Here is a 26,968-nt window from a genome sequence, read left to right as displayed (position 1 = left end):
ATCCCTATTACTTTCTTCCATTCAATGTCATAATAACCCAAACCCTTCATTAACGTAGACAGGACTGATGATCCTGACACCACCGACTCAAGCATCTTTGAATGCAACCCGTTTACTAAAAGAACAAGAGATCTTGTCTCACATTCCTGCACCTTCACCAAGACTTTGGATTGTGTGATGGCCATGTCGCTCTATGGTTGTTTGGTTTGGAGTTATTCTCCCTTAGCATTGTGGATCAGATTTCCTCTCCTTCACAACTTTTTTTGTCCATCATGTTAATTCATAAATCCAATAACCTAGATCTAACCTGATGACTAGTTCATAGGCTACCAGGCTTCTTTACTGAGATTAACATACTTCCATATCTAGATGCGAACTCTTCAAACATGAGTCACTATTCACTGAGTTGTATGGGGAATATTTTGGTACATATTGGCATACCACATGTGTGACTCTTCTAACAGCCTTAATCTACAGATCGAATCATAATACGTTCATGAACTTTATTAGGCCTTACCTTGATGCACAAAGCTAAAAACTCAATGATACAATTTGGCTTTTTGATTAATATAAGTTATCTACTATTACATATATTTTTGGCATTTTAAGATTGGTTCAAAAGAGAGTGAGAATGAAATTTACGAAATAGCTAAAGCTAGAGAGAGGAAATCTAAAAGCACTGATCAAGTTAGATGTAGTGAAAGTGAGGATAATAGGATATCTGTGAAAGATGAGAAAATTAAAAAAAGAGGAGGATATTATTTTGAAAATTTTTAATTGAAGATTCTACTAGACAAATCTTCATTGAAAAAGAAAAAGAAAAAGTAAAAGTAGTCAGGCATCAAGGTTCTATTTGTACAATTCATAAAAGTGAAGTGGAGATAGTTTTCAAAAGAATGCAAAAAGGTAAGGCATTAGGGCTAGACAAAATACCAATTGAGATTTGCAAAATCATGGAGATATTGGGTAAAATTAGCTTACTAACTTATTTAATAAAATCTTAAAAACTAAGAAAATACCAGATGATTGCAAGAGAAGTATTGTAGTACTTGTACTTATCTACAAGAATAAAGGTAATGTACAAAACTGTTCTAATTATTGATGAATTAAACTTATGAGTCACTCTATGAAATTATGAGAAAAGGTAATTAAACAAATATTAAGAAAAATAAGAAATGTTTCACATAAGCAATATGGATTTATGTCTGAAAAATCAACGATGAAGGCTATCTTTTTACTTATATATAGAGAGAGAGAGAAAGCCAGACTAGAATCAGGTTGATTGGATTTAAACTCAGATCCGGTCAGGTCAAAAGTATATAATAAGGATCCTACATCAATGATCCAAGCCGTTGAATATGATCTACTATTTCAAACTACTTGCACACAAAAAATCATATGATTTGGAGATCCTAACCCAAGATTCGTGGACTCGGTACCGGAACCTATGCCGGTTGCCGGCCGGTACCATACCGTACTGTATCGTATATAAAAAAATAAAAAAATCCCATCCAACAGCACAAAAAAAAAATCAGGCCGAACCGGCCCCGAACCATACCGAACTGGACCAAACCATCTGGTATCGAGTGGTTCGGGCTAATACCGTATCGAACCGATCAGGTCGGTCCAATTCAGGCTATTTTTTTGAAAATCTAACATGAACCAAACCGGTTCCCCACCGATACAATAAGGTATGGGATGCACCGATCGGTTCAGACCAGTACGGAATACCATGTCCTAACCTATACATCAAGTAGTCAAAAATTGGATAGCCTAAATAAAATTATATTAAATATATTTTTTGATCACTTGATGCACAAGCTAGAAATCTCCAAATTATATGATTTTTGGTGTACAAATAGTTTTGAGATAGTAAATCACATCCAATAGCTTGGATCATCGATATAGAACCCCCATTGTCCAGTTTTAATCTGATTGAATCTGAGTCCAAATCCGATTGATCTTACCCAAGTCTGCCCCTATATATATATATATATATATATATATATATATATATATATATATATATAGGAAAAAAAATCTGCATGTGGTATTTGTTGACCTAAAAAAGCTTATTATAGGTCCCGAGAAAAGTAACCTAGTGGGCATTAAGAAGAAAGGTAGATATAAGTTGTATATTAAAATAATTGAGGATATGTATACTTGGACATTGACAAATAGTAGAAGTCATTGTGGTATAACAAGTGTATTTCCAATTACTAAAGGCTTGCTTCAAAGATCAGAACTAAGCCCATATATCTTTTAGGATCAATAATGGATAAATTTACTACTAATACTTAGGATGAATTACCACGATGTATGTTATTTGTGGACATTATAATGTAAATTGATGAAAAGAGAACTACATTAAATAATGAATTGGACTTATGAAATAAAATTTTAAAGAATAAGGGCTTAAAGATTAGTAGAACAATGACAAAGTAAATGAAATGTAAATTTAGTGAGAATAGAAATGAAGATGTGATACCAAAAAAAATTGATGACCGAGAGACACCATAAAGTGATTATTTTGTTACTTAGGATCTATTATACAAAATAACAAGGAGATAGATGAAGATAATAGAATTACAGTTGGTTGGATGAAGTGAAGAGGTACATCTAGAATACTATTGATAACTGCATATCTTGGAGATTTAAAGAAAATTTTATAGAACAACAGTTAGGCATGTCATGCTGCATGGTTCAAAGCAAGGTTCGCCATGTCAATTATAGACCCTAGATTGGTTAGCCAACGATACAATTCGGTATGCTGTCATACCATTCCGCACCCCAGCCAAACCAACACAGCAAAGAGGACGAGAGGGAGAAGGAAAGAGAGGGAAAGAGAGAGAGGGGAAGGGGAGGGAAGGAAAGGGAGAGGGGAAAATGGCCTCCAAAGGCCGTCGGAGCCGCTGCGAAGGCTGTGGGCCTCCGTTCGATCGAACCGGGGGCAGACTTCACTTGATACATCAAAAATAAAAAAGAAATAGAGGCTAAAGCCCCTATTCCGATCGAATGGAGGTCCACGGCCTCTGCAGCAACTCCGGTGGCCTCAAAAGGCTATTTCGCCCTCTCCCCTTCCTTCCCTCCTCTTCCCTCTCCCTCTCTCTCTCTCTCTCTCTCTCTCTCTCTCTCCCCCCCCTTCTGTTCCCCAAGCTGTGTCGGATTGGGACAAGGCCCACCGACTCCGCAACGCCTCCAAAGGCCCTTTTGCCCTTTCCCTTTCCTTCCCTCCCCTTCCCTCTCTTTCCTTCTCCCTCCCCCGTTTTGTCGTTGCTCTTGTTTTGAAGGCCAGAACCTTCCTGATCCACCATCGGTACGATTCGGCAGCCCCAAATTAGACAATTCGAGATGGTTCAGCCTTCCTTAGTTCAGAGTGCTAGACAATAAATAAAGTACATGAAAACAAGTTAAGTATAGCAAAAATGAGAATGTTAAGGTGGATGTGTGGAAAAGTTAGAAAAGGTAAAATAAGAAATGAATATATTAGAGGAGTTGTAATAGATGCACAAAGTAAGAACAAAATAATGAAAAATCGACTGAGGTGGCATGGACATGTACAAAGAAGATCTAAGGAAGCTCCAGTAACAAGACACCTTAGTGTGTGTGGAAGGTGGTAAGAAAAGGACAAAAGACCTAAGATGACATGGATGGTGATTGTGAGGAAGAATATCGAGAACTTAGAATAGCATCAAAGATGGCCCTAAATAGAAATATTTGGCAAATGGGGATCCATAAAGCTGACCCCAAACAGTTTGGAAATGACTAGATGATTATGGTTATGTATCAATGTATATGTTGTACATACTTGTAGTTGATTATTATGTTTACATGTTATACAAGATGGTCATAACCTATTGTTGTGCATATTCTGCCACTCCCTCTGTACCTTGTAATCATGGCACATTCGTAAACATCTCATAGCTGCTCATGTTATAGATCATGTAGATTAATTATTTTTTTTATCAGGTCATAATCTATTGTCGTGCATATTATGCCATTCCCTCCATACTTGTGATCACAATTGTGATCATCCCATAGCTGCTCATGTTATAGATCATATTGATAATACTTTTTTTTAATGGTCATAACCTATTGTTGTGTATATTCTGCCATTCCCTCCATCCTTGTAATCATCACACATTTGTAAACATCCCATAGCTGCTCATGTTATAGATCATGTAGATTAATAATTTTGTTATCATGGTCATAATCTATTGTTGCGCATATTATGCCATGCCCTCCATACTTGTGATCATGGCACAATTGTGATCATCCCATAGCTGCTCATGTTATAAATCATATTGATCAAGGTTTGCTGTACCGGTACCGAACGGCATGCCGGTGCCGGATCGATACTGTACGGTACCGATACCATACCATACCGACACACGGTACGCCTAAGCGTACCGGTCCGGTACCGGTACACAATATTTTTTTCGATTTTCATTTTTTTTAAAAATTTTTAAAGTTAATAATTGATAAATACAACCTCAATATGGCATTATATTGCATATTATTGACATATTTGGGTTTAATTTGGAGTTAGATTGCGATACAAAGACTCTTGATCCAAAATTTCAAACATATATTTATTTACATTATATTTCAACTATGTCATCTTAAAACTAAAGAAAAAATATATAAAATATGTATTAAAATGTATCTAAATATTTAAGTACAAAGCGCAATAACTGATATACGAACCTTCAGATGTACTCTGTATTTAATTTCTTATTGAGTGTCTGTGACGCTCGTAGATGTCTGGATCATCAACATAATCTGAAGGGATATCAGTCCAACCCTCTAGTCAAGCTGCACCGTACTTTCAAATATTCATCATCCCATAAGGCATCCTCTCTGAATTGTAAGACATCTCAGACCTCTCGTTAAAATTCTGACTCTGAGAAGTATCCTCGAGATGATGGTACGGTTGTGGAGGAGCCCATCCAAATATGCCAGTAGCAAAATCTGATCCGTAAGATGCTCCAGACTACATAGGGTAGTAACCACAAGAAGATAATGCCTCGGATGCACCATATGCATATGGATCATAAGGTGACTGTGGATAATAGGATCCATAATGCGAGGATGATCCAGATACATCCATGGACCATACTCCACGTGCAAGATCGTCCGCAGTATATATATATAATTAAAATATATACAAGTATAACAAAACACGATAGTTTAATGATAATTAAAATAATTATATATAATTTTAAAATAATTTTAATAATTATTTTAAAACTTATAAATTCAAAATAAATATGTTATATGCTTCAAATAATATTTTTAAATTAACTAAAATATAACATTATTTTTATATATTTTTTATTTTATAATTAAATTTTTTAATTTAAATAATTAAAAAAATATTTTTTTAATTTCAAATATTTGAAAAAAAATTCTGAAATTAGATATAAGTAGCTTGAATCATTCTAAACATGATTCCTAAACTCTAATTTTTTTCCTAAAATTTATATTTTTTTATTTTTAAATAAATAAATATTTAAAAATATTTAAAAAATATATAATTAACGAAAATTAATAATTTTGGTGTCATCGTGTAGATCTTCCAAAGATCTATCACATATAATTAAATCATACCAAAATCAAAAGATTTTGGTATGATTTTCTCCTATTTTTATTTTACCTCATTTTTATCCTATTTCTAACAACAAAAACAAAAAAAAAATATTTACTAATAAAATAACAGATTATCTTACCTCCGACCAAAGATCAGCCTTTTCTCAAATCACTCCTCCAATTTCACGAAATTTTGCCTTCTTTTCTAATTTTTTGGAGGTCTCAACGATTAAATTGCCCACGGCCATGGGTGTTCTGTGAGAACTCTCAGAGAACACCGAAGGCCTGGTACTTATTAAAGTACTAGGTCCTCTCCCCATATGAAGTGGGCCACGCCCATTTCTCTCCCCCCTCCCTCCCCCCAACCACGTGAAAAGGCCCCCACCTTCCCCCCTCCCCCTTCCTCTGAGCGGTACAATTCGGTTCATCCCGAACCGGTACCAAACCGAGCAATACTGTCCGATTCCGGACGGTATGGGCCCAAACCGCACCGAACCGGACGGTTCGGTGCGGTACGGGGTCGTTTTCCGAAAAACAGGCCCGAACCGGACCGGTAAGGGACCGGTCCGGTTCGGTACGTCCCGTATCGGACAGTTCGGCCTGATACGGCGAACCGTGGAATATTGATAATACTTCTTTTTTAAATCACGTAATTGGGATCACATCTAAAGTTGCAAGTAATGATTCATGTTTGAGATCTTGCGGTGGTTTGGTTGGTAAATAGTTTAATGCGGTTCATCTTCTGTCCATGCTTGCCGTTAGTAAGCTGAATAGAGATTTTGAAGGATACAGGCCTAGAGGTGTAAGTAAAAATATGATCAGTATTACTTTGTTCATATCATGTGATATATCATGTGATACATGCTTTTTCTTGACACGAGACCATAGATTTTGTTGGACTTCAATGTTAAGGCATATGCTAACAAAAGAGAACCCTGCTGTCTGGGAAACAAAGAAGGATGTGTGGCTTCCACTGATAGGTAATTAGCACATACTACTCATAGATTTTGTCTAAATTGAAGGCCTTGAGATGTGTTGACAAATAAAAGAGTAAGATAAAGATGCATCTAAATAATGGTGTGTTATACCATATCAGTTGCAGTTCAAAAGTTAGCAATATAGACAATTGAAGAATCTTCAAGAATAGATTATCAAGCATTTTATCAAAAGGCTGCCTCTTTCTTTAAAACTTCCAAAACAAAAAAAAAATGCTGTTTAATTTCATCTTACTTGTTACGTTGATAAGGTGTTTTCTATGTGCTTCCTCTCTTCATCATCTTAATTTGGAATGAATATGTTTCAAACAATGAAAAAATAATAATAACAATCTCAACAACAACAGAAATATACTAACCTTCCATCTGTGTTTGAGATTTTTCCTCACAATTCGCATCAGAAAATTCTACAGAAAAGTTCCCTTTTTCTGCTGAACCACAATTATCCTTATCCTCTTCTAATTCAGTAGTAGAGCAATCAGACCTCCCGGCCAATTCATCAACAGACAAGGCCTGCTCAAATGGTGACGTACAAGCGGGAGCTTTCACCAAGGAAAGCTTGCAAAAATGATACGAGTTCGTCCTCAAAGTAACCAAGGGCTTCCTAACAACAAAAGCAAAGCATAAGAACACACTCTCAAACTTTGGATGCCAATAGACAAGATAGTGAGCAATATGACATCTACTGAATAATTATCCAACAACCCAGAGCAAAGCTTCTAGTCACTTGGAAGCCTGACAAATAAAAAATCCCAAATTTCCCCAATATACCAACAAGAAAGCAGGGAAAAATGAAAGGTATCCATAAAAAAAAAAAAAGAAAGAAAGAAAGAAAAGAAAAATACGTCTTTACAGAGAATGATTTGAAGTACCTGGACAGACCAGCTTCTTCAATTTCCCAGCATTTACATGTCCCATCTCTACCCTGACTACATATCCATTAGAAAACATATTAATTGCTCGGTCTAATAGCCGACCTCTCATACTAGCTACGAAAAATCAACAAAAAAGGGGGAAAAAAAAAACCAAAGGTACCTCACGACTTTGTTCCCGATAGCAGAACTGGTGGCGACACCGTAGACCCCGGAAGCTCCACCATGAGCCCTGCACGATGCCCCATGAAGTAAGCCTCTACAGTTCGACGCATGGAACCATCACTATCTATCAATTTAGTAGTAACAAAAGAAGGATACCAAGTGGAAGAGACCGTTCGGTGCTGCACGGCATCCCACAACCGCAGCTCTCCGTCGGAGGCACTAACACAGCCAGTAACAATAAGTTCAAAAGCTTTTCGGAGTGCGGAGATTTAGAAGAAGAGAGATGGGGAAGGCGAAGGTGGGCACCCGGAGAAAAGTAGCGGTTTGGAATGGTGGAAGCAGGCGTCCATGACGGAGGCGCGATGGCCCCTCAAGACGGCGACCGGGTCGGGCGGAGGGCGCTTCGTGGTCATCGTTCTAGCTGTGGAGGCTGGTGGTCGAGGAGGAGAGATGGTGGTCGCCGGCGATGAGTAGCGGGTGTCGGCGCCGGCGAGGGGAGAAAGGAAGGGCGAGGACGATTGGTTCCCGACTCACCTGCTCTTATGTTCCGGGACGGGCTCGAGCCCTCCAAAGTCGGGCTCTCCAGCCCAACCGCCCGGCCCAGAAAAATCGGGTCGTCCGTGATAAACCAAGCAAGGTGGATTCCAAAGTTCCAAACTTAGCGGAACTATCCACGCATGCATTGCCGTCCTCGTCGTCGTCCACACTAGTCTAATACGAGTGAAGCTCAAGAGATCAGAATATAAAATATTATATAATATTTTTGGACGAAGCAATCCACTTTACAGCACTATTCATCTTTCGAAAAAATTTATTAAACAGTCGTCATATGGTGGAACGTCTGAGGGCTCCAAATATCATGAAGCAGCAGAGGAACATCAAAATGCCTTATCTCGTCCTTAACGAAGATCTCTCGATTTATAGCTCCAGCGATCGAATATGTATTATTCGAAATGAAAAATGTGAATGCAAAATTTTTATTTTTATTTTTTAATTAAATGGATGGATCATGCCTCTATTTAATTAAACAAATATATATAATAAATTAAAAAAATAAAATATTATGAAAAAAGAACAATTGGCAAATCAGCCGATAGCACTCCTTTAAGATGCTCCACCGCATAAGAGATTACCCATTCTCCAACATTATTGTGCCTGGCACCTTAGAAAACATAGTCGCTCAAAATCATCCGTATATCATTCACTAGATGAGTCCTCCAGAATCTCTATTTTTGTCTTCACCTTTAATATATAAAAATCTTTATCATTACTATCAAAAATTTATGAGTTTTGAAATCTAAGAATATTCCTTCATGATTATCTTTGTCCTTTTCTATACTAATAATTAAAAATTTTACTTAATTATAGTTATAACAATAAATAAAAATATATATATAGTCAAACAAAAAGTATAATAGAAAACAAAAAGAAAAAATAGAAAATGCAAATAATAAATAAATAAAGAAAATCTAATAAAAGATTTCCTTTTTCTTGAGATCATGCCAAAAATCCTTTTTTATTATTTTCTCACTATCATTTTGTGATAATAAATAAATAAATATTTGTTGCAAATAAATAGAAAATTGACATAATTAGAAGTTTATGAGAGTAAATAAATTAGTGACAAAACAAATACCGACTATATAAAGAAATATTTTATTATGTTATTTATGAAAGTAGGTAAATACAAAAAAAATCTGCAATCAATATAAAAATCTAATTATGTTTTAATATTATTTTATAAGATTTATATACATTATAATTTAAAATTTTATATTATTTTCTTAAGTATGCATTGCATGTGTTCAAGTGCTAGCTATGAATAAATCATCAACATAAATATACATAGAATATGAGAGCAGCATACAAATTATCTGCAAATAAAATCAAATATTGAAAAAATATATTTTAAAGTTTTCTATCTGAACTCCATTATACATCCACAATAGCATCTAGGAAATAAAGTAGTAAATGAAAGAATATAATAATTGCTTAGAACTATTTCTGTTTGAGAATTAGTACAATGTCCACAAGTAGATTAAAATAACAAAAATGTTTAGTATATTATGTATAGGAGAAAAAATATATTGGAAAATATAGATGTAAAGTATTATATTATAGGATGGAGCTCATACCATCATTCATAACTAGCTAACGTTGATCACTCCAACAAAAATTTATGTAGCTATATGTGTGAGCTGTGACTTATCAATTAATTAGATAAAAATAAAATCTTTATCTAAAATAATATTTTAAAACTCAACTCAATATATTCCTAAACTATAAAGGCTGAAATTTCAGACCTAATTGCATGTTTCAAGCTCAAAGCAAGGTTCTTCTCCACTTTCTCTTTAAGGTTGGGGATATAATTAATTTCACTATTAATAAGTATTTCAAGGAGGAGTCTAGCATTTCCTTTAGCTTACTAAGACTTCATCACCGTTATTAGTTTGTTGACAAAGTAAATTATCTGTCATGTTAAAAATAGATAAAATATTGGAAAAAATCATAATTGTTAATAAATTTTTAGATTAAATAATATCTAAAAAGTCACATGGGTCTATATTTTATAATACTCTTTAATTGAAGCATAGATAGAAAACAATCATGTATCTTCCCCCTTTAAAAAATAAAAACATTTATGTGTAACATAAAATAAAATGTAGAACTTATTAATATTTTTATTAAAATTTTGAAAATATCCAAAAGAATAACATATAATTTTATTCTTGCTAAATACCACTTTTTTTGTTTAATCAATTTTGTTCTTGCCAAATAATCAATTAAAAAGTTGCTACAGATTGTGGTTTATTAGTTGAGATAATCTTAGGTCATCCAAACATTTGGAGTTCAAATCTCACCAAGTAAAAAATTTCTAGATAGAAGCATCAAATTGAAGCATAGTATAGAATTAATTACTAAGACATAAAGCAAAAGCTCATAATTTTGTCATAGTATCTAGATCCAAATATGACTCAATTTGACAACGAAACTTGATATTCTTATTTAAAATTATGTCATAGATTTTTGTTTGTAAGAGATGAAGTGTAACTAATTTAGATGATTGGCCATACTAAAAAATGCATATTTTTGAGATATAATGCTGGAAATTAGTTTGACCAACTTACTTAATCCATGGATTTGGTATCATATTTATATTATCATGACAATAGAACTTCATAAATTAAAAATTTTGTAGTCAAAGAAGAATCCATTCGATCAAAGATTCCCAAACCTACAAAATATCAGGTTTCCGTCAAGATTAATCTCTCAAAACCTTATGGGACCAGCTCACACTGCCACAACTCATTCTAGAGAAAGAAAAAAACTCCAATTGGAATCTAAGAAACCCTTCCGATCTCCATCTCTCCTTCCCCACATGTATCCGAAAAAGAGAATGAAATGAAAAGAAAAAGAAGGGAAAAGATCTTACCTGTTAATTTTTCCCGTCCTTCCTTTGTTTTCATTGATTTTTTCTATGTTTTCCCTAGGTATTTCCTCTAGTACTTCCATCCATCGGAGTCTCCATTGAGTGGGGGGTTGGATCGACTTGAATTGTGTTTTATTTATATATACTTTTTTAATAGATTATAAATTATTATCAATCAATTAAAAAGTTGCTACAGATTGTGATTTATTGGTCGAGGTAATCTCATCTAAAGATTTGAAGTTCAAATCTCATCAAGTCCAAAATTCCTAGACTGAAGCATCAAATTGAAGCATAGTATAGAATTAATTACTAAGACATAAAGCAAAAGTTATCTCTATGTAGCCCTTTATAAAAGAGCTATACTTCGTAATTTTGTCATAGTATCTAGATCCAAACATGACTCAATATGGCAACAAAAGTTGGCATTCTTATTTAAAATTATGTCCTGAATTTTTGTTTATAAGAGCTAAATTATAATTGATTTAGATTATTGGCCATACCAATAAATGCATATTTTAAAGACATAATGATGGAAATTAGTTTGACCAACTCACTTAATCCATGAATTTGGTATCATATTCATAATATCATGACAATAAAACTTCATAAATTGAAAATTTTATAGCCAAAGAAGAATCCGATTGATCAAAGATCCCCAAACCTATAAAATATCATGTTTCTACCAAGATTAATATCTCAAAACCTCACCAGGCCAACTCACACCGCCACAACTCATCCTTGAGTGAAAAAAAAACTCCAATCATAATCTAAGAAATCCTTCCGATCTCTATCTCTCCTTCCCCACATATATCCAAAAAAGAGAATGAAATGAAGAAAAAGAAGGGAAAAGGTCTTACCTATTAATTTTTTTTGTCCTTCCTTTATTTTTGTTGATTTTTTCTATGTTTTCTTGGGGTATTTTCTCTTGTACTTTTATCCATCGGAGTCAAAATCAGGTGGGGGCTTGGATCGGCTTGGATTGTGTTTTATTTATATATACTTTTTTAACAGGTTATAAATCATTATCGATTGATTAAAAAGTTACTACAGATTGTGGTTTATTGGTCGAGACAATCTTAGGTCATCCAAAGATTTATGTAGTCCTTCATAGAGGAGCTATATCTCCTCCTTTATTCTTTCTCTATGGGTCAATCTTGAGCTTTTTTTTTTGGGGGGGGGGGGGGAAGGGAGGCCCCTAAACCTAGCCAAAGCTTGAAAAAAGTTATGGATTGCCCTTGGATTAGAGGCATGGCCAACCCATTTTCAACCTTAAATCTAATATAGGAATGGTAGTCAAGCAAATTTTTTTGCATACGTATATCCATCCCAAATTCTATTATGACCTATTTAGCAATATCCTATAGAGGTATTTGGTATGGGATGATCCTGTAAGGATCCAAATTTTCATACAAATCTTAAAGCCAAAAAAAAAAAAAGAATGAGAGTCTTGATTGGACTTTATTTCTTTCTCTCCTATGACCGATGAAACCAAGAGATAGAGACTCAATCCGAACCAAATTAGATCAAGAAATCCTAGAAAATCTCATCTATAGGAACATATCTATCCTGGAGTTTCATCCTTAATTCCTCGAGAAATCACTATTGATCTTTTGAGTTTTTCCCTTCAGTTTTCACTGATTTTTCCATCAAAAGGATCATAGGAACCCTCCCCATTGGCATCATAGGACTAGATAGTCTCTTTATTTTTTTGGCCCTATAAATATCGTCGATGCTTGGTTTTAGATCAATAAGTTGCCGGTTTGGGCATGAACAGAGATTTTTCATTTCGATCCCTTTTCTTCCCCTTATTTTGGGGTTGCACCACCTTCCGCCAGCTAGATTTTTTCCCTTCTTACTCAACTGAGTGCCGCCATAGATCGTCAGTCTTGAGCTTTCCACTGCCATGGTTGGGAGAGAAGAGGGAAGGGGTGGATGCCCCTGTTTTTCTAGAAGAAGAGAGGAAGAGAGAGTTCTTCCTTCTCTCTCTTCTCATTTTTCTCTCCTCTCATTTTTCTCCTCCAACCTTTCTCTCTTTTCCCTAGTTTTTGTTATTCTTTTTATTTTATTTATTTTCTTTTAGATGGATCAGGAGATTTATGGGGGAAAAGGATCTAGAGGATTTGTTGGTAGACCTTAGTAGACCCTAATAGAAAGTTTTAGACAAATAATTCCTACGTTATGGATTTTATTTTAATATTAATTTTGGATATATAGGAGAGTAAATCCTTGGACAAAAGGATATCGAGCAAGGTTCTTGATACTTAGATTGTAAATCTAACGAGTTTAGTTTAACGACGATAGAGGTTAGAAATTATGGGCATTGATCATTTATTTATATAAAAATGATTTCATGCATCGATGATTTCGATCCATATATTTTCGATAATGACATGTTATATACTTAATTGTTAAGTATATATTTATGGCTTATATGATGTTATGTGTTACATATCACTGATTATGAATTAGATGGATTTTAAAAATCATGTGTCTCAAGTTTTGCAAAGAAATATAATTTTAAATTATAATACCTAACAAGCTTGTAATTGAGTTGTGTGACTGAATGTGGAGTTGTGATGCTCTGGCTAGCCACTTTATTGATACTTTCTCATAGATTTGAAATATGATCGTCATAGTTTAGAGTTGAGTACTTATGATCCTCTACGTTAGTTACTTTATTGCTGCCTATCTATAGACTTAAAATATGACCGTAGTAGTTTAAGATTAAGTACTTGTGGTCTTTTGAATTAGCTACTTTATAAATGTCCCACTATAGGATTGAAATGTGATTGTGATAGTTCAGAATTGAACACTTATGGTCTCTTGGATTAGCTACTTTCTTGGTACCCTCTCTATTATGGGTGGTTGTGGTACTTTGCAAGACTATCCATTTTTTTAATCTTTTCACAAGCTTAAAATGTGGCCATGATAGTCTACAGTTGAGCACCTTGATATGATCAAATCTGATGAATGTTGGTTTGATACAATTGTATGATATGATTAACTATGCAAAAAGATATATGTTTGCTATGCATGTTTTATGAATCATGTCTTCTGACATGTGATTTATATAAGTAACAACCATTATTAGTTTTTTATTTGTTATTATTATTATATTGATATTGGTGTGTGAGAATTTTTATTGGGTTGTAAAACTCACAACTCTAGTTCTCTTTCTTTTTCAAAGTTACAGGATGTCTGTACTTGGCTAAGGTTAGGATTATGATTTGAAAAGATTAATTAGATACAATATCAACAACATCAATCGAATCTTACAAATTATACAAGATTTGATATTTATTAATATAGAATATTTATCATAAATTAAGATCGATAATGTTTATGGGATATTGAGATTATAACAAATTTCACAGATTTTGTATATTCTTTAGGGCTCATCCTAAGAAGTATGCGGCCATCGCATGTCCGACTCGAATGTTGGATTCAGAGCATGACAGATCCATCCAAAATCAAGAATGATGTAGATGGAAGTGATAAAATCATCATACTTGATTGCATCTTGATGATCCTACATACTAGTAATCTTTAATCATCTCCGCTCCTCAAATCACTAAGCAATCTAGTGGTGTGATATCTATCAATGAGATTAGAAATTTAAAGTACCTGTGGATAGTGATCTTGGTCTGAAATTTAAGGATAAAAATATCCTTCAATTTAATAAAAAATTAATACATGAATATATTATTAATATATTATATTAATATTATATATATGATATTATATTATATTGATATTATATATTATATTTATGATATATATTATATTATAACATATTATTATCTATATTATAGTCATATTACGATTCAATGATAATTTTAAATTAGAATAGAAATTATTATTATATTTTATATTTATATAAAAAATATTTAATATATTATTTCTATTTATCTTAGTTTTCTAATCAAAATAAATATTCATATTAATAAATAATATATTATAACTATAATTAAAAATATTAATTTTATAATAAAAATAAATATATTTTTATAAAATATATTTATTATTAATAAATATATTTTTATGGAATATATCATGGATAATTATAATAGTATTTGTCCAGTGATCTTAAAATATATCCATAATAATATATGTCAATTATACTTTATATTAATATAATAAAAATATTTAATATATTACTTCTATTTTTTTTATTTTTAATCAAAATAAATATTCATATTAATAAATAATATATTATAACTATAAATAAAATTTTAATTTTATAATGATAATAAATATATTTTTATAAAATATATTTATTATTAATAAATATATTTTTATAAAATATATTTATTATTAATAAATATATTTTTATAAAATATATTTATTATTAATAAATATATTTTTATGAAATATATGATGAATAGTTTTAATAGTATATGTCCAATGATCTTAAAATATCTCCACATTATAAATTTTTATAATAGTATACGTCCAATGATGTTAAAATATATCCACATAATATATCTGCATTATAAATTTTTATAAAAATATATTAATAACGGGATGGAAGGATTTCAACACCAGATCTTTGGATAGTGCACCAATAACTCAGACAATGAGCTACAGTTTATAGTGCCCATATGCTGCTCCATAAATCTCTGTATCCTTAAGGCTATTATGTATAAATCTAATATCTAATATATATATATATATTAAAAGAGAGCTTCTGCATTGGTGCGTCTCTGTTTGACACGTGGACAAGAGCTTTTATGCCACGTGGTGATGCGGGTCTTCGGAGCGGAGAGGATTAGGGTGTGGTCGGTGAGGGCGAGGTGGGTGGGGGGAGGTATAGCGGAGGAAGTAGGGGTGGCAAACGGGTCAGGTCGGTCATAAACAGATTGGGTCATAAACGGGTCAGATCAAAAAATGATCAACCCAAACCCGACCTGTTTATTAAATAAGTCAAAAATTCAAACCTGAACCCAACCTGTTTATTAAACAGATAGCACGATCCGATCCATTTAACCCTTTTATTAAATAGGTCAAATTAGGTTAAATGAGTTAAATGGGTTAAATGGGTCAAGTTAAATGGATCAGAAACAGGTTAAATAGATTTTAAACAGGTTAAACGGATGTTAAATGGGTTAAACAGGTTAAACAGATCGGGTTAAATGGATCAGAAATAGGTTAAACATGTTAAATGAATTATCTGACTCAACCCAACCTAAATATTAAACGGGTTAAACGGGTCAGATATCTAAAACCCATATCCGATCCAATTATTAAACGGGTTAGCCCTAGGAGGAAGCGATGGTTTGGATCATCGAGGCGCTTGATCTTAGCATTGACGGAGTCGAGATTATAGGTGGAGGGTTCGAAGATGAGGGCGAGGGGCGAGGGTTGGGGCTAGGATGGATGGGCGGGGGCTGGGGCAGGATCTCGGTCCGGGCGGAGGTGGCTGGATTACAAATGAAGTAGGAGGGGTGGTGGAAAGGGACGAAGCAGCAAAGGAGGCCATTGGATGAGGATTGGATGATGATCGTAAGGTGGGGGAGAAAGGAGAGGGAGGGGTCGGGGAGGATGTGGGCGATCGGGTCGAAGGGACTGAAGGACAGGGGATTGAACGATAATCGTAGGGTGGGGAAGAAAGGAGAGGGAGGGGTTAGGGAGGGCGTGGGCGATTGGGCTGAAGGGGCTGAAGGATAGGCGGGAGGCAGCAAAGGAGAAGATGCCGAAGATAAGCGGTGGCTATGGGACTTGTGAGGGCGAAGATAGAGAGGAGATGACTCGGGATGTAACGATATGACTGCCCCACTATTATCTTACGGTCATGCATCAGGTGCAAGTGAACCAGGGAAAATCCGGGAGCATATGCACAGTGGAGAGTGCACAATCAAGAATTGGTGAAATACAAGGGGTCACGTGGCATGTCATTCACCATGGGATTTGCACGATCCAATTGCACCTAGTTGCATGCAATACCAACTATTAAGATGTCATCTCGCTCGCACCATTACATGGGCCCCATACAAAGGTCACTTGGGAAATGAAAGTTGGAAGGAATCGGTTGGCTGCACTATTCTAAAGGTATAGCTGAAGGAAAAACATGTAGTTCAAAGCATGTATTTTTAAAATTTTACAGTAAAATAATAAAAAATTAAATATTTTAATCTTTTGAACATGTCTTAAATCAGATCTAAACTACCATTAAGGATCTATGATATGAAAAATTTATATATAAAATATGAAATAAAATAAAAAACTGCATCGATCACATCGATGTCCTGAATTTGATCTGACCTTTAGATTACGTCGGTAGAGTTCAGAACTCATCATTTTTTTGTGGGTTAATGATCTTCACTACTAGTAAGTATGGTATGAAGCTCTCACTGATGTCGAACAGCCGCACAAGCATCTGACCTCTATGGATGGTTCATACGAAGCCCCTCGGACCGATCAGCTCTCCGCGGGAGTGCTAGCTCGTGCAGTCGGCTTCTGATGGCAGATCTAACTTGATCTCCATCTCTGATTACTTCGAATCTTTTCGATGTTGAAGATGGATCAGAGAAGGATACTGGATGATGGAGAAAATTTAGATGGAGACTCTCTTCTCTTTGAATTTTTCCTCACCTAAAAACCTAGAGCAGTTCTAGGTCTCTCACCCAAGAAGAGAACGGTCTCCTCTTTTGTTCACGCCAAAGAAAAAGGAAACCCACCCAATCCTCACATCCCAAAGAAGTATTTTTAACCCTATTTCTCTCTAATATCTTGTGGTGAAGAGCTCTCTTCTTTTTGCATACAAAATTATGGCCTTTTTATGGTTGTCGCACAAACTAGATAAAACAGGATAAGGGTTGGAGTTTGTTGCAATTCGAACTCTTTTGAATTTCAATTCGACTCCAACTTTTTCTCACCCTTATATAACTTAAAGAGGGACTTATCAGAGAAAATTGAGTATAAAAATTAGTTAGAAAGACCTCCTTTTCTCATACACAATAGATCCCTTCAAAAGCAGCCAACGTGTGGAAGGATATGGATAAGGTTTTAAGTTGAAATTCAAACTAATTTGAATTCAAATCAAAACCAACCAATTTCTATCCTTAATGAGCGATAAAAGAAGGATTATTTTTTAATTTTCTCATATACAAACTGATTTTGTGCTGTAAGAAAAGGTGTGAGATAATTTAGGTAGTGCAAGGGAGAGAGTCCTACTCATTTGGGACTCTAGGGTTTAACCAATTGGATTTCTTTCAAACCCAATCCAATAGATCCAAATAAAACATGGTGAACCTGTTCTAATTAGGCTCTTATAACTTCAATTAAATTTGATCAAGTCAATAAATTAATTGAACCATAGATCCGATCAAATCAGGATCATTTCTCTTTTACCGATTAGGTCATCTAATAACCTAATCAAACTTGACCTGATTGAATCAAATTCAATCAGACTTGATCCAGACTTTAATGCTCAATCAAATTGAGCTAATTAGTGATCAATCATTAATTAATCCTTCATTAAAGATAGAGTCTAAGTCTAGTGGGACTCTTCTCTAGAGTCTTCGTCAAGTGTGACTCTTCACTAGAGTCTCCATTGACTGGGACTCTTCAGATTAACCAAGTGATCGGAGAAGAACTTCTAATGTGTGTGACCCCATAGGTTCGAACATAAGCCGATAGCACAGGAACTGATTCTTTTACCAATCGAAGTAACCATCTAGCAATGATACCCGACGTCCGGATAGGTCGAATGTATGCTAAGCAACACTCAAGAACTTATTTGAATATAATTACCGTATAATTCATCCCTTTGATCCAAATACTCAAGGTGGCATAGGATTTAACTGCCAACCCTGATATAGCCATCCACATTATATTTCAATTTTTAAAATCCATCATATGGATTATCCGGTCAAGATATTTTGAATTGAAACACACTGATACAGTAACTCTTATTTATTCAGAGGGGTCCATTATATCTTGACTCACACGTCGACTTCACAAGATTTGACTATGCCCAAAAACTTTTGATCGCCGAATTAGAAATTCAGATAGTCCAGCACCAAAGCACAGTGAGTTGCTTGCAAGTCACTGTGGTGATCTCAGATTGGAGGGACACTTATACCTATATTCCTTCAGAGTGACTTTTGACAGCAGAGTACTTCGAAGTTGGTCACGTTCAGTGAAATGTACTCCTATATTTCACCTGCATACCATACTAGCATCTCCACGCTCTTTGGTTAAGAGGATAACCAACCTATATGGCACACAACGACCTACACTTGATATGTCTATTATTCTAGTAATAGCATATAATTTGATCGTGAACTCATTTAAGGACTAAATGATATATCCTTCTGTATCGAATTAAATAATCCTAAGGATTTCATCACATAACAGGAGTTCAAAATGAGATGTACATAGTGATGAAAAAAATTAAATAATATTTATTAATTCAATAATTCATATACAATTACAATGATAAGCACAACCGTCAACAGACCGACGATTGGATATGGGATTTACACGATCCAATTGCACCTAGTGCATGCAATATCAACCATTAATATGTCATCTCGCTTGGGTCATTATGTGGGCCCCATACAAAGCTCACTTGAAAATGAAAGTTGAAAAGAATCGATTGACTGAACTGTTCTGAAGGTATAGCTGTATCTGAAAATATTCTTTGTATTTTCATTAACGACTTCACCGCTGTTCTACTATAAGTATTGTGGTTTTTCAACTTAATTTTTTTAAAAAATAAAAAAAATCAGTGAATTTGATGATATATTTTTTTTAAATTTAAAATTTTAAAAATAAATATCAAATTTGATTAAAATTTTTAATATATATATATATATATATATATATATATATATATATATATTAGGTGTTCGGTACTGACACACATCGTTAGACAAGACAATATGCAAAGTTTTATGGGATTATGAAGAATTTCAGATTCTAAAATATACATGAAGTTTGGAGCTTGAATTTGGACGGACAATTGCTTTTAATTTTTTTATTATTAAAAATAATTAATTTTAAATAATATTATTTTGAATAATATTTTATATATGATATATTTTTAAATAAAAAATGTGTCCCACGCATCGCGTGGGCAGTATGCTAGTACCCAACATAAAGCTCAAGCCATCGTCCGACCTCCTCTATTCGGCCGCTCCAAGCTTCCCACCCGACTGAGGCTCCTGAGGACGGGAAAAAAAAAAGAAAAAAAAGGAAAAATCGGGGGAAACAAGTAAAAATCAACCAAAACAAAGAAAGACGGAAAAAATTGAAAGGTAAGAACTATGCCCACACAGATTGATTATGGTTTTTTCTCTTCTTTTTATTTTCATTTTATTCTCTTTTTTCGGAGATCTTTGGGGAAGGAAAGCATCTGAGCGAGATCGGAGGGGTTTCTCACTCTCCGGTTATGGTTTTTTCTCGAGCGTATGGGATTTTGTGCGATTTGTAGCGGTGTGAGTAGGTCCCTTGAGGTTTTGAGAGCTTAATCTTGGGAGACGCATGATATTTTGTAGGGTTTGGGGATTTTTGATCGAAAGGATTCTTCTTTGGGGATAGCAAGACAAGCTTCACATGTGCCTGTGAGTTGGGGAGATAGAGAGAGGAAGGGAAGGAAGAGGAGGATAAGAGAACGAGAGTGATGTCAAGATCTCTGCTCCGCCGGATAACGCCGTTAGTTCACAGCCGGATACAATGGAATCAGAAGCTCCTGAGCTCCGCCGTGGAGGAAGTGCCTTCTGAAAGCCCGGATGCCATTCGCATGACAGAAAACTGCATTCGAGTACCCTTCTCTTGCCCTTGCCCCCTTTTCTCTTTTTTTTTTTTTTTTTGATTTTTTTCTCCCCATTTTATTCACTTGATAATTTCTTTGAGGAAAATACTGTGATTTTCTAAGCAATCAATCATAATTGTTTGTGAGAAATACGGTGGGTGTTTGTTTTAAATGGTTAGTGATTTGTGAAAATTATAGAATTGTATGCCAACATATATAATAGGTTCTGTATAAGTTACTCAGAATTAGGTAACTGGGCAAGCAGTCCTCAAATTGTTTTGAATTGGTTAAAGGAGTTCTTTAGATGTTGGTATTTATGGATATTTGTTCATAATCATAATTGGGGCTATTTTCATATTTCCAGCAAAGATGCAAATTTGAGGGTTCCCCCCTTTTTCCTTGTAGCTGTAAAATAGGGATGTAAGCTAAACTTAAGATGAAATCAAATTATGAAATAATGAAGCTCAAGCTGAGGTCGCTTTTTTTCATGCCAAGCTTTAGCTGCACACGTACGACTTATTTAAAGAATTGGAGAAGAGATTTAAGTCATAGGGAAGCTTTGTATAAATTTTTATAGATAATATTAGTAGGTTATGATTGTATAATTAAATTAAAATTACAAGTGTTTATTAGCAAAGAGAAACTAAATTTACATACACACGTGTGCATATATCTGATCTTAAGCAAGCTGAGAACAAACCCTGAGACATGTTAGTCTGTAGGTTGTCTAATTTTGCCACTTGAGCAAGCCCTTGTCAAGTAATGATCAAGCTGTTCTGGATGACAGTCCCATTTAAAGTTAACTTGGTTAATCCTTCCAAACCTTTCATTTGTTGGGATGACAAGGAAATACTCATAAAAAAAGTTTAGTCGGCACTTCAGAAGGCTTGTGAGAGACCTTGGAGGCATATTAGGCCTCTCACTATCTAAGAGATACATTGATACATTTGGGACATTCTTGATATCTTGTGGCCTGATGTTGGTGAGAATTTCTATTCTCGAGTGACCTGTAGATATCAAAGCAAGTTCAAATTTTAAGAACTTTGGATAATCAAAGGTGAACGGACATACAAATCTGCTGATTCAAAAAAGAATCACTCTTTAGTCAATAGCTTTTCTTTTGATAATTTGAACATGTAAACACTGCTTCATAGTTCAGTTGATTAAGTAATCTTTTTTTCCTTGAAATGAGAAGGGTTGTCTCTATTTTCTAGCCAGTAGCTTAGTTTTGACAAATAGGAGCTTTTTTGAAACCCTAAAGAATTAACTTAAAGTGATATAAGCATATCATGTGCTTTTGCTCAAGTTTTAGTCTATGGTGTCTATTCTTTTTAATCTTTTTTTTCCATTGTTGCACTTAGTAATATTGACTATAAGTTTGTTTTGTAGAGATTAAAACAACTGCATGCCAAAGAGTCATCTGCTCAGGGGAAGATGCTTCGATTAAGTGTAGAAACTGGTGGATGTTCCGGATTCCAGTATGTCTTTTTGCTTGATGACAAGAAAAATGCAGATGATAGGTTCTCTTCTATCCTTGAGGAATATCAGTTGCTTATGAATAACAATTAGAATTGTTTTCCTTTCTTACAATGGTATATTCAATCTCATATATATGTTGTTGGAATGCTTGTAGACTCTTTGAGAAGGATGGTGTTAAGCTGGTGGTTGACAACATCTCCTATGACTTTGTGAAAGGTGCCACCATTGATTATGTTGAAGAATTGATTCGTTCTGCATTCCTGGTTAGCTCCTTCCTTCCTCATTGAATGCCACTCTTGGACATACATAATCATTTGACACACATATGTTTGTAAACTATATATGCCCCATTTTTATTACTTGTACTAATAACAATTGCATGCAACCATTGTTAGTTTGAATAAATTTTATCACATATAGCAAAAATAAAAGTGCTCACACAAAGGGGTTCCAATGATTGTTTCATTTGTCTTATGTCTTAAGTGATTCTTTTAAACATTGTTGTGGCACAGAATTACTCTGATGCTGGGATAGGTCTATATGAGGATGGTTAGAGTATAAAGTTAAAATCTGTTCAGCTAGGATTGAAAAAAATTTACAATGAAAAACAATCTGAATATTCTAATCTATGACAGAAGGTAAAGAAAAAAAAGCGACTCTTTTGATCTAATAAGAATACAATAGAAGCTAAACTTAGAAAGTGGTTGACCAGCAAAGAAGGATCGAGATCTGTGTTTTAATGTCACTGCCTTTGTTATGGTGCTGAAACCCTAAAATTTCTCTCAACCGCAAAACTTAAATGGGTCTTAAGAAAATTCTCTACTAATTAAACATCTTTATAAACGAAGTGATTTCTTTCTTTCTAAAAAAATGCTATTGGATTACAATTGCCACTGTTTCAGTTGGCACAAGTTTGTAGGTGCCACTGGGCCAATCAAACACGTCATGGACGCATGCTATTGCCTGTGCCAGTATGTGCCTATGTGTGCTAGTATGTGGCAAGCACTGGCATGGCCTGAAAAAAAGTAGCATGTATGGTGCCATTACCAAGTTGGCAAGTCATGGCAGAGGCAGTAAAACCTTGATTGATAAATCATTAAATACTAACGTCGGACAATTGCAGTGCATGTGCAGAAGCATAGATGGCTCACATACCCTAACTGACTTTTATGTGTCTTGATAAATACACTTTCAGCTGATGGTCTTCTTGTTCTTGCCCATGAAGAAAGCATGAATGTAACTAACATAGAAGTGTATATTAAAACAGAGATGGTTATATCTTTGCAGTTGGTGGAGACTTGTGAAGTTGTTTTCTTTTTTTATTATCATTATTTTGGGTGTGTCAGGGGTGGGGGTTAAAGATATTATGTGGACTCACAGACGAGAGAATTGGGACAGCTCATGGATGGTAGTTGGATATTTTATTTCATTAATGATAGTAGAGATAATCCAAACATGTTGACTCTGATTTAGCTCTTTAAGCTAAGAAAGCAATAATGGATCTAGCTCTATGTCTTCCACAGACCCCCTTCTTTTTTCTTTTTTCGTTTTGTATAACACCATTTACATATCTCTGGAACTCAAAAAATTTACAACTACTTCTCGCCCAATCTCCATTAAAAATTGTGTGCTAGAGTTTAAGGTCAAAAAGGTCGTGCTCAGTGCTGAAGGAAAACTGGTCATCATTAGAATCTGGGATGTATAATAAAAAAGGTGTAAAGTCTGGTTTTTTTCCTTCAAGAAAAAAAAAGGATTGGAATATGTATTATTTAGGCCAACATATTGGTGCACCAGAAATGAACTTGTAGGATGGCGATCAAGTTAAATATTAATTAAACAGACTTGAGGACAACTCAACATTCAGCTGGTAAAAGGATGACATCGAACCCTATTTTTGATAAGTATGTAATGTGATAGGCTACAGGCTTAGGAAATTTATTGTATAGTTACTCTTAACTTATGTCATTATTGTAATTAAATTTTAAAGTAGGTGACGAGTAATTCATTGTGTATTCTGATCTTTAAGAAAAATTGAACTCATGGACTTTCTTGTTAGAATCTTGTATTCTGTGGCACACTTTTGGTGAGAATCCTATCTGCAGGTGGTGTGCCTAACACGTCACTTTTGGTGAGAATCCTATCACAAACATAAAACAACTTATGTAGTCGGTATGTTTGATCAAAAGAAAAAAAAGGCACAACATTTACTTGTTCCATCTAAAAAATAACATCTAAATGGTTACTCCAACGAAATTTGTCATATCAATGCATATGCCCCATACCAGGAGTAGCATATTGTACTAGTACCAAACTGAGACTCGGTATGATCAGTACATCAAACCGACCCTAGTAGTAGGCATACCGGCACTATACCAACATGGTATAGGTATGAAGTCTTGTACCAAGACAGTGAACCTTGACTCTAACCGAACTAAAATTTTTTAGATAATAAACCTGAATTTTTGTTTTTCTTTGAACTTATCTTATGCAGAAATCTAGATCCCTTCTCCAATTGATCGATGTTTAAGCATTAAATACCTAACATGAATAAGAAATATATGACAGAATTTAAGTGGCAAAAGATGAACAAAAGAATCAATTATGAATTGATGTCCCATAAATTTTGTTGAACATAATAAAATAATATACCAACATGCCTATTTGGGCAAAATTGATCCAAAGGGACAATGGTATGGAGGCATGCTAATTAGTCTCAAAAACATTGCAATAGGTTTATGTACCATCCCTTAAAAGTCCAGGACGAAGACACTAGGAAATGGGAAGAAACTTAGAATTGAGAGTGAGGGTAATTATTTGCACACTGCAATGATTCACGTGGTAAAGTCATGTCTAATCATCTCATACTCCAGTCCCCTAGTAAGCGACCTCAACTTCCAATCAATCAACTCCAAAAGCTTAGTTCCATGTCTTCACTACCCATACTCATTAGGCAAAGCAGCAGCAACATCGATGGTCTCATAAACCTTAAATGATGGATCAAGATGAACAAGGTTGGACCAGGAAGATTGCTTCCAGATCTTCTGCAAATCACTTTGTCCATGTCCTCACACACACTCTGTAGGTGAAGAGAGACAATTTAAACTGTCTTATAAACCTTAAACCATAGATCAGCATGAACAAGCTTGGACCAGTAAGTATTGCCCTACTAATCTTCTGCATTTCATTGTAAAGAGGTTCAACAGAGAGATGCACACACCCTTGAGCCTTGTCTAGCACTTTCTCAAGGTACCAGCAACAGTCTTGAACATCAGTGCTAATGAAAACAATCACATACGTCTTCATTTGTCTACCTTAATAGTAGAATTTTCTGAAGGGTAGGATTATCATCTTGTTTTCTCTGTGAGTTGAGCTTTACATGATTTTTGTTGTATGGTTGCATGCATCATTATGGAAGCTAGTAAACAGCGGGTATTTCTTGGAGCTTTTGATCTCCTTATTGTTGTCATCATTATAGCAGGGAGGATGGTTTTTTAGCATAATTTGTTAGAATTGGTAGAGATCCGGCGTTAGATTTCCTTTTCTGATCTATTATTGTTGATGTGTCTTATTTTTTGAACTCTTTCTGAATGTACAGCTGCTCTTGTAGATCCATTTGTACTATCCCAGTCTACTAAAGCGCTAGACTAGATCTTCACGTGTTGCCCTTTTTCTGACTTGCTAGGGCAACACCCATGTTTTGGAACTCAATTGTTTCTTTAATTCAATACATCAGTTCTGAGGCAAGACTACGACTCAAATCTCATTTTGCTATTTATATAACAAAGTTGCTTCTTGATACTAGTTATGGTTCACGCATTGTGGTTATCCAAAAGAATGTCTTACAAGTTTTCTTAGTTCTATATGTTTGATAAATTTCATATGTTCTTTTTCTGTAGTTAATTCACTTATTATAACAATCCTATTTGTACTCTCTGATGAAAGTTATGGATTGTGAGTAGGAATGGCACTGCTTTGTGTTATTTTTCTCACACCAGAAAATAGACTTTTTATATCCTTCTGTTGCATTGTGTCTGAAATTATGTTCTTCATCAATCTGACTCCCTTGACTGAATTGTTACAAGTTCTACCCTCCCTATCCTTGTTGCCAATTATATGATATGTAGTTGGGGAGGGATGATTCATTGCCACATTGGAATGTGTGGAGAAAGTTTCTTGATATGTTTAAATCTATTGCATGGTAGTTGATAAAATTGAGCTTTTTGTGCAGGTGGTAACCAACCCAAATGCAGTTGGGGGTTGCAGCTGTAAAAGCTCCTTTATGGTCAATTAAGTGCTAGGATGCTGGGACAAAACACCTCCTTCCATTGCTACGCAGATGTTTTCCACTGCATTTGACTCTGATGCCATTTATTTGCTGTAGTAATTGATAATATCTGTAATACTGAATCGAGTCGACATCATGTACCTCTTGTTCATTCTTGTAAAAGTTGAGCTTGTTGATGGCAGAATTGTATATCCATAATAACATCAACAGTTTGGTGGTGTCGCCTACTCTTTTTTTGAGATAAATTTTGATAGGCAGGTTGGATCTATGTGATCTATTTGATGTCTAAGCATGGTCCAAATCCCCTTTTTCCATCTTGGATCCTTCATCTCATCGGATTTGCTTGGGCCTATATTCTTTACTATTAATAAAAGTTAGATCAGTAAACTTTATAGG

The 26,968-nt window shown here is 34.6% G+C and overlaps 2 protein-coding genes across 3 annotated transcripts in view; one reads left to right on the top strand and one right to left on the bottom strand.

Moving 5' to 3' along the window:
- LOC105057577 (protein DECREASED SIZE EXCLUSION LIMIT 1) overlaps positions 1–8,221 on the bottom strand; it is a 35,598-nt gene extending 27,377 nt beyond the window's left edge. The window contains exons 1-5 of one of the 2 annotated variants that reach the window (XM_073248530.1): positions 7,928–8,221; positions 7,778–7,840; positions 7,620–7,688; positions 7,457–7,513; positions 6,944–7,188 (exon numbers count right to left, since the gene is read on the bottom strand). In XM_073248530.1, the coding sequence (XP_073104631.1) occupies positions 6,944–7,188; positions 7,457–7,513; positions 7,620–7,688; positions 7,778–7,840; positions 7,928–8,034 (541 nt within the window). In that variant the 5' untranslated portion in view covers positions 8,035–8,221. The remainder of the gene's footprint in view (positions 1–6,943; positions 7,189–7,456; positions 7,514–7,619; positions 7,689–7,777; positions 7,841–7,927) is intronic. The other variant, XM_010940221.4, reaches the window with a different exon arrangement.
- An 11,928-nt stretch (positions 8,222–20,149) lies between these two features.
- On the top strand, positions 20,150–26,838 carry LOC105057576 (iron-sulfur assembly protein IscA-like 2, mitochondrial). The gene is made up of 5 exons (XM_073248668.1): positions 20,150–20,311; positions 20,552–20,817; positions 22,198–22,328; positions 22,442–22,550; positions 26,516–26,838. The coding sequence occupies exons 2-5, from the start codon at positions 20,677–20,679 to the stop codon at positions 26,576–26,578; spliced, it is 444 nt and encodes a 147-aa protein (XP_073104769.1). The 5' UTR covers positions 20,150–20,311; positions 20,552–20,676; the 3' UTR covers positions 26,579–26,838.
- Positions 26,839–26,968: the final 130 nt, after the last annotated feature.

Source organism: Elaeis guineensis, chromosome 14, assembly GCF_000442705.2.
Source record: "Elaeis guineensis isolate ETL-2024a chromosome 14, EG11, whole genome shotgun sequence".
In the NCBI taxonomy this organism is placed as follows: domain Eukaryota; kingdom Viridiplantae; phylum Streptophyta; class Magnoliopsida; order Arecales; family Arecaceae; genus Elaeis; species Elaeis guineensis.
Note: the sequence above shows the minus strand (reverse complement) of the source record. Positions and strands in the feature narration are given on the sequence as shown.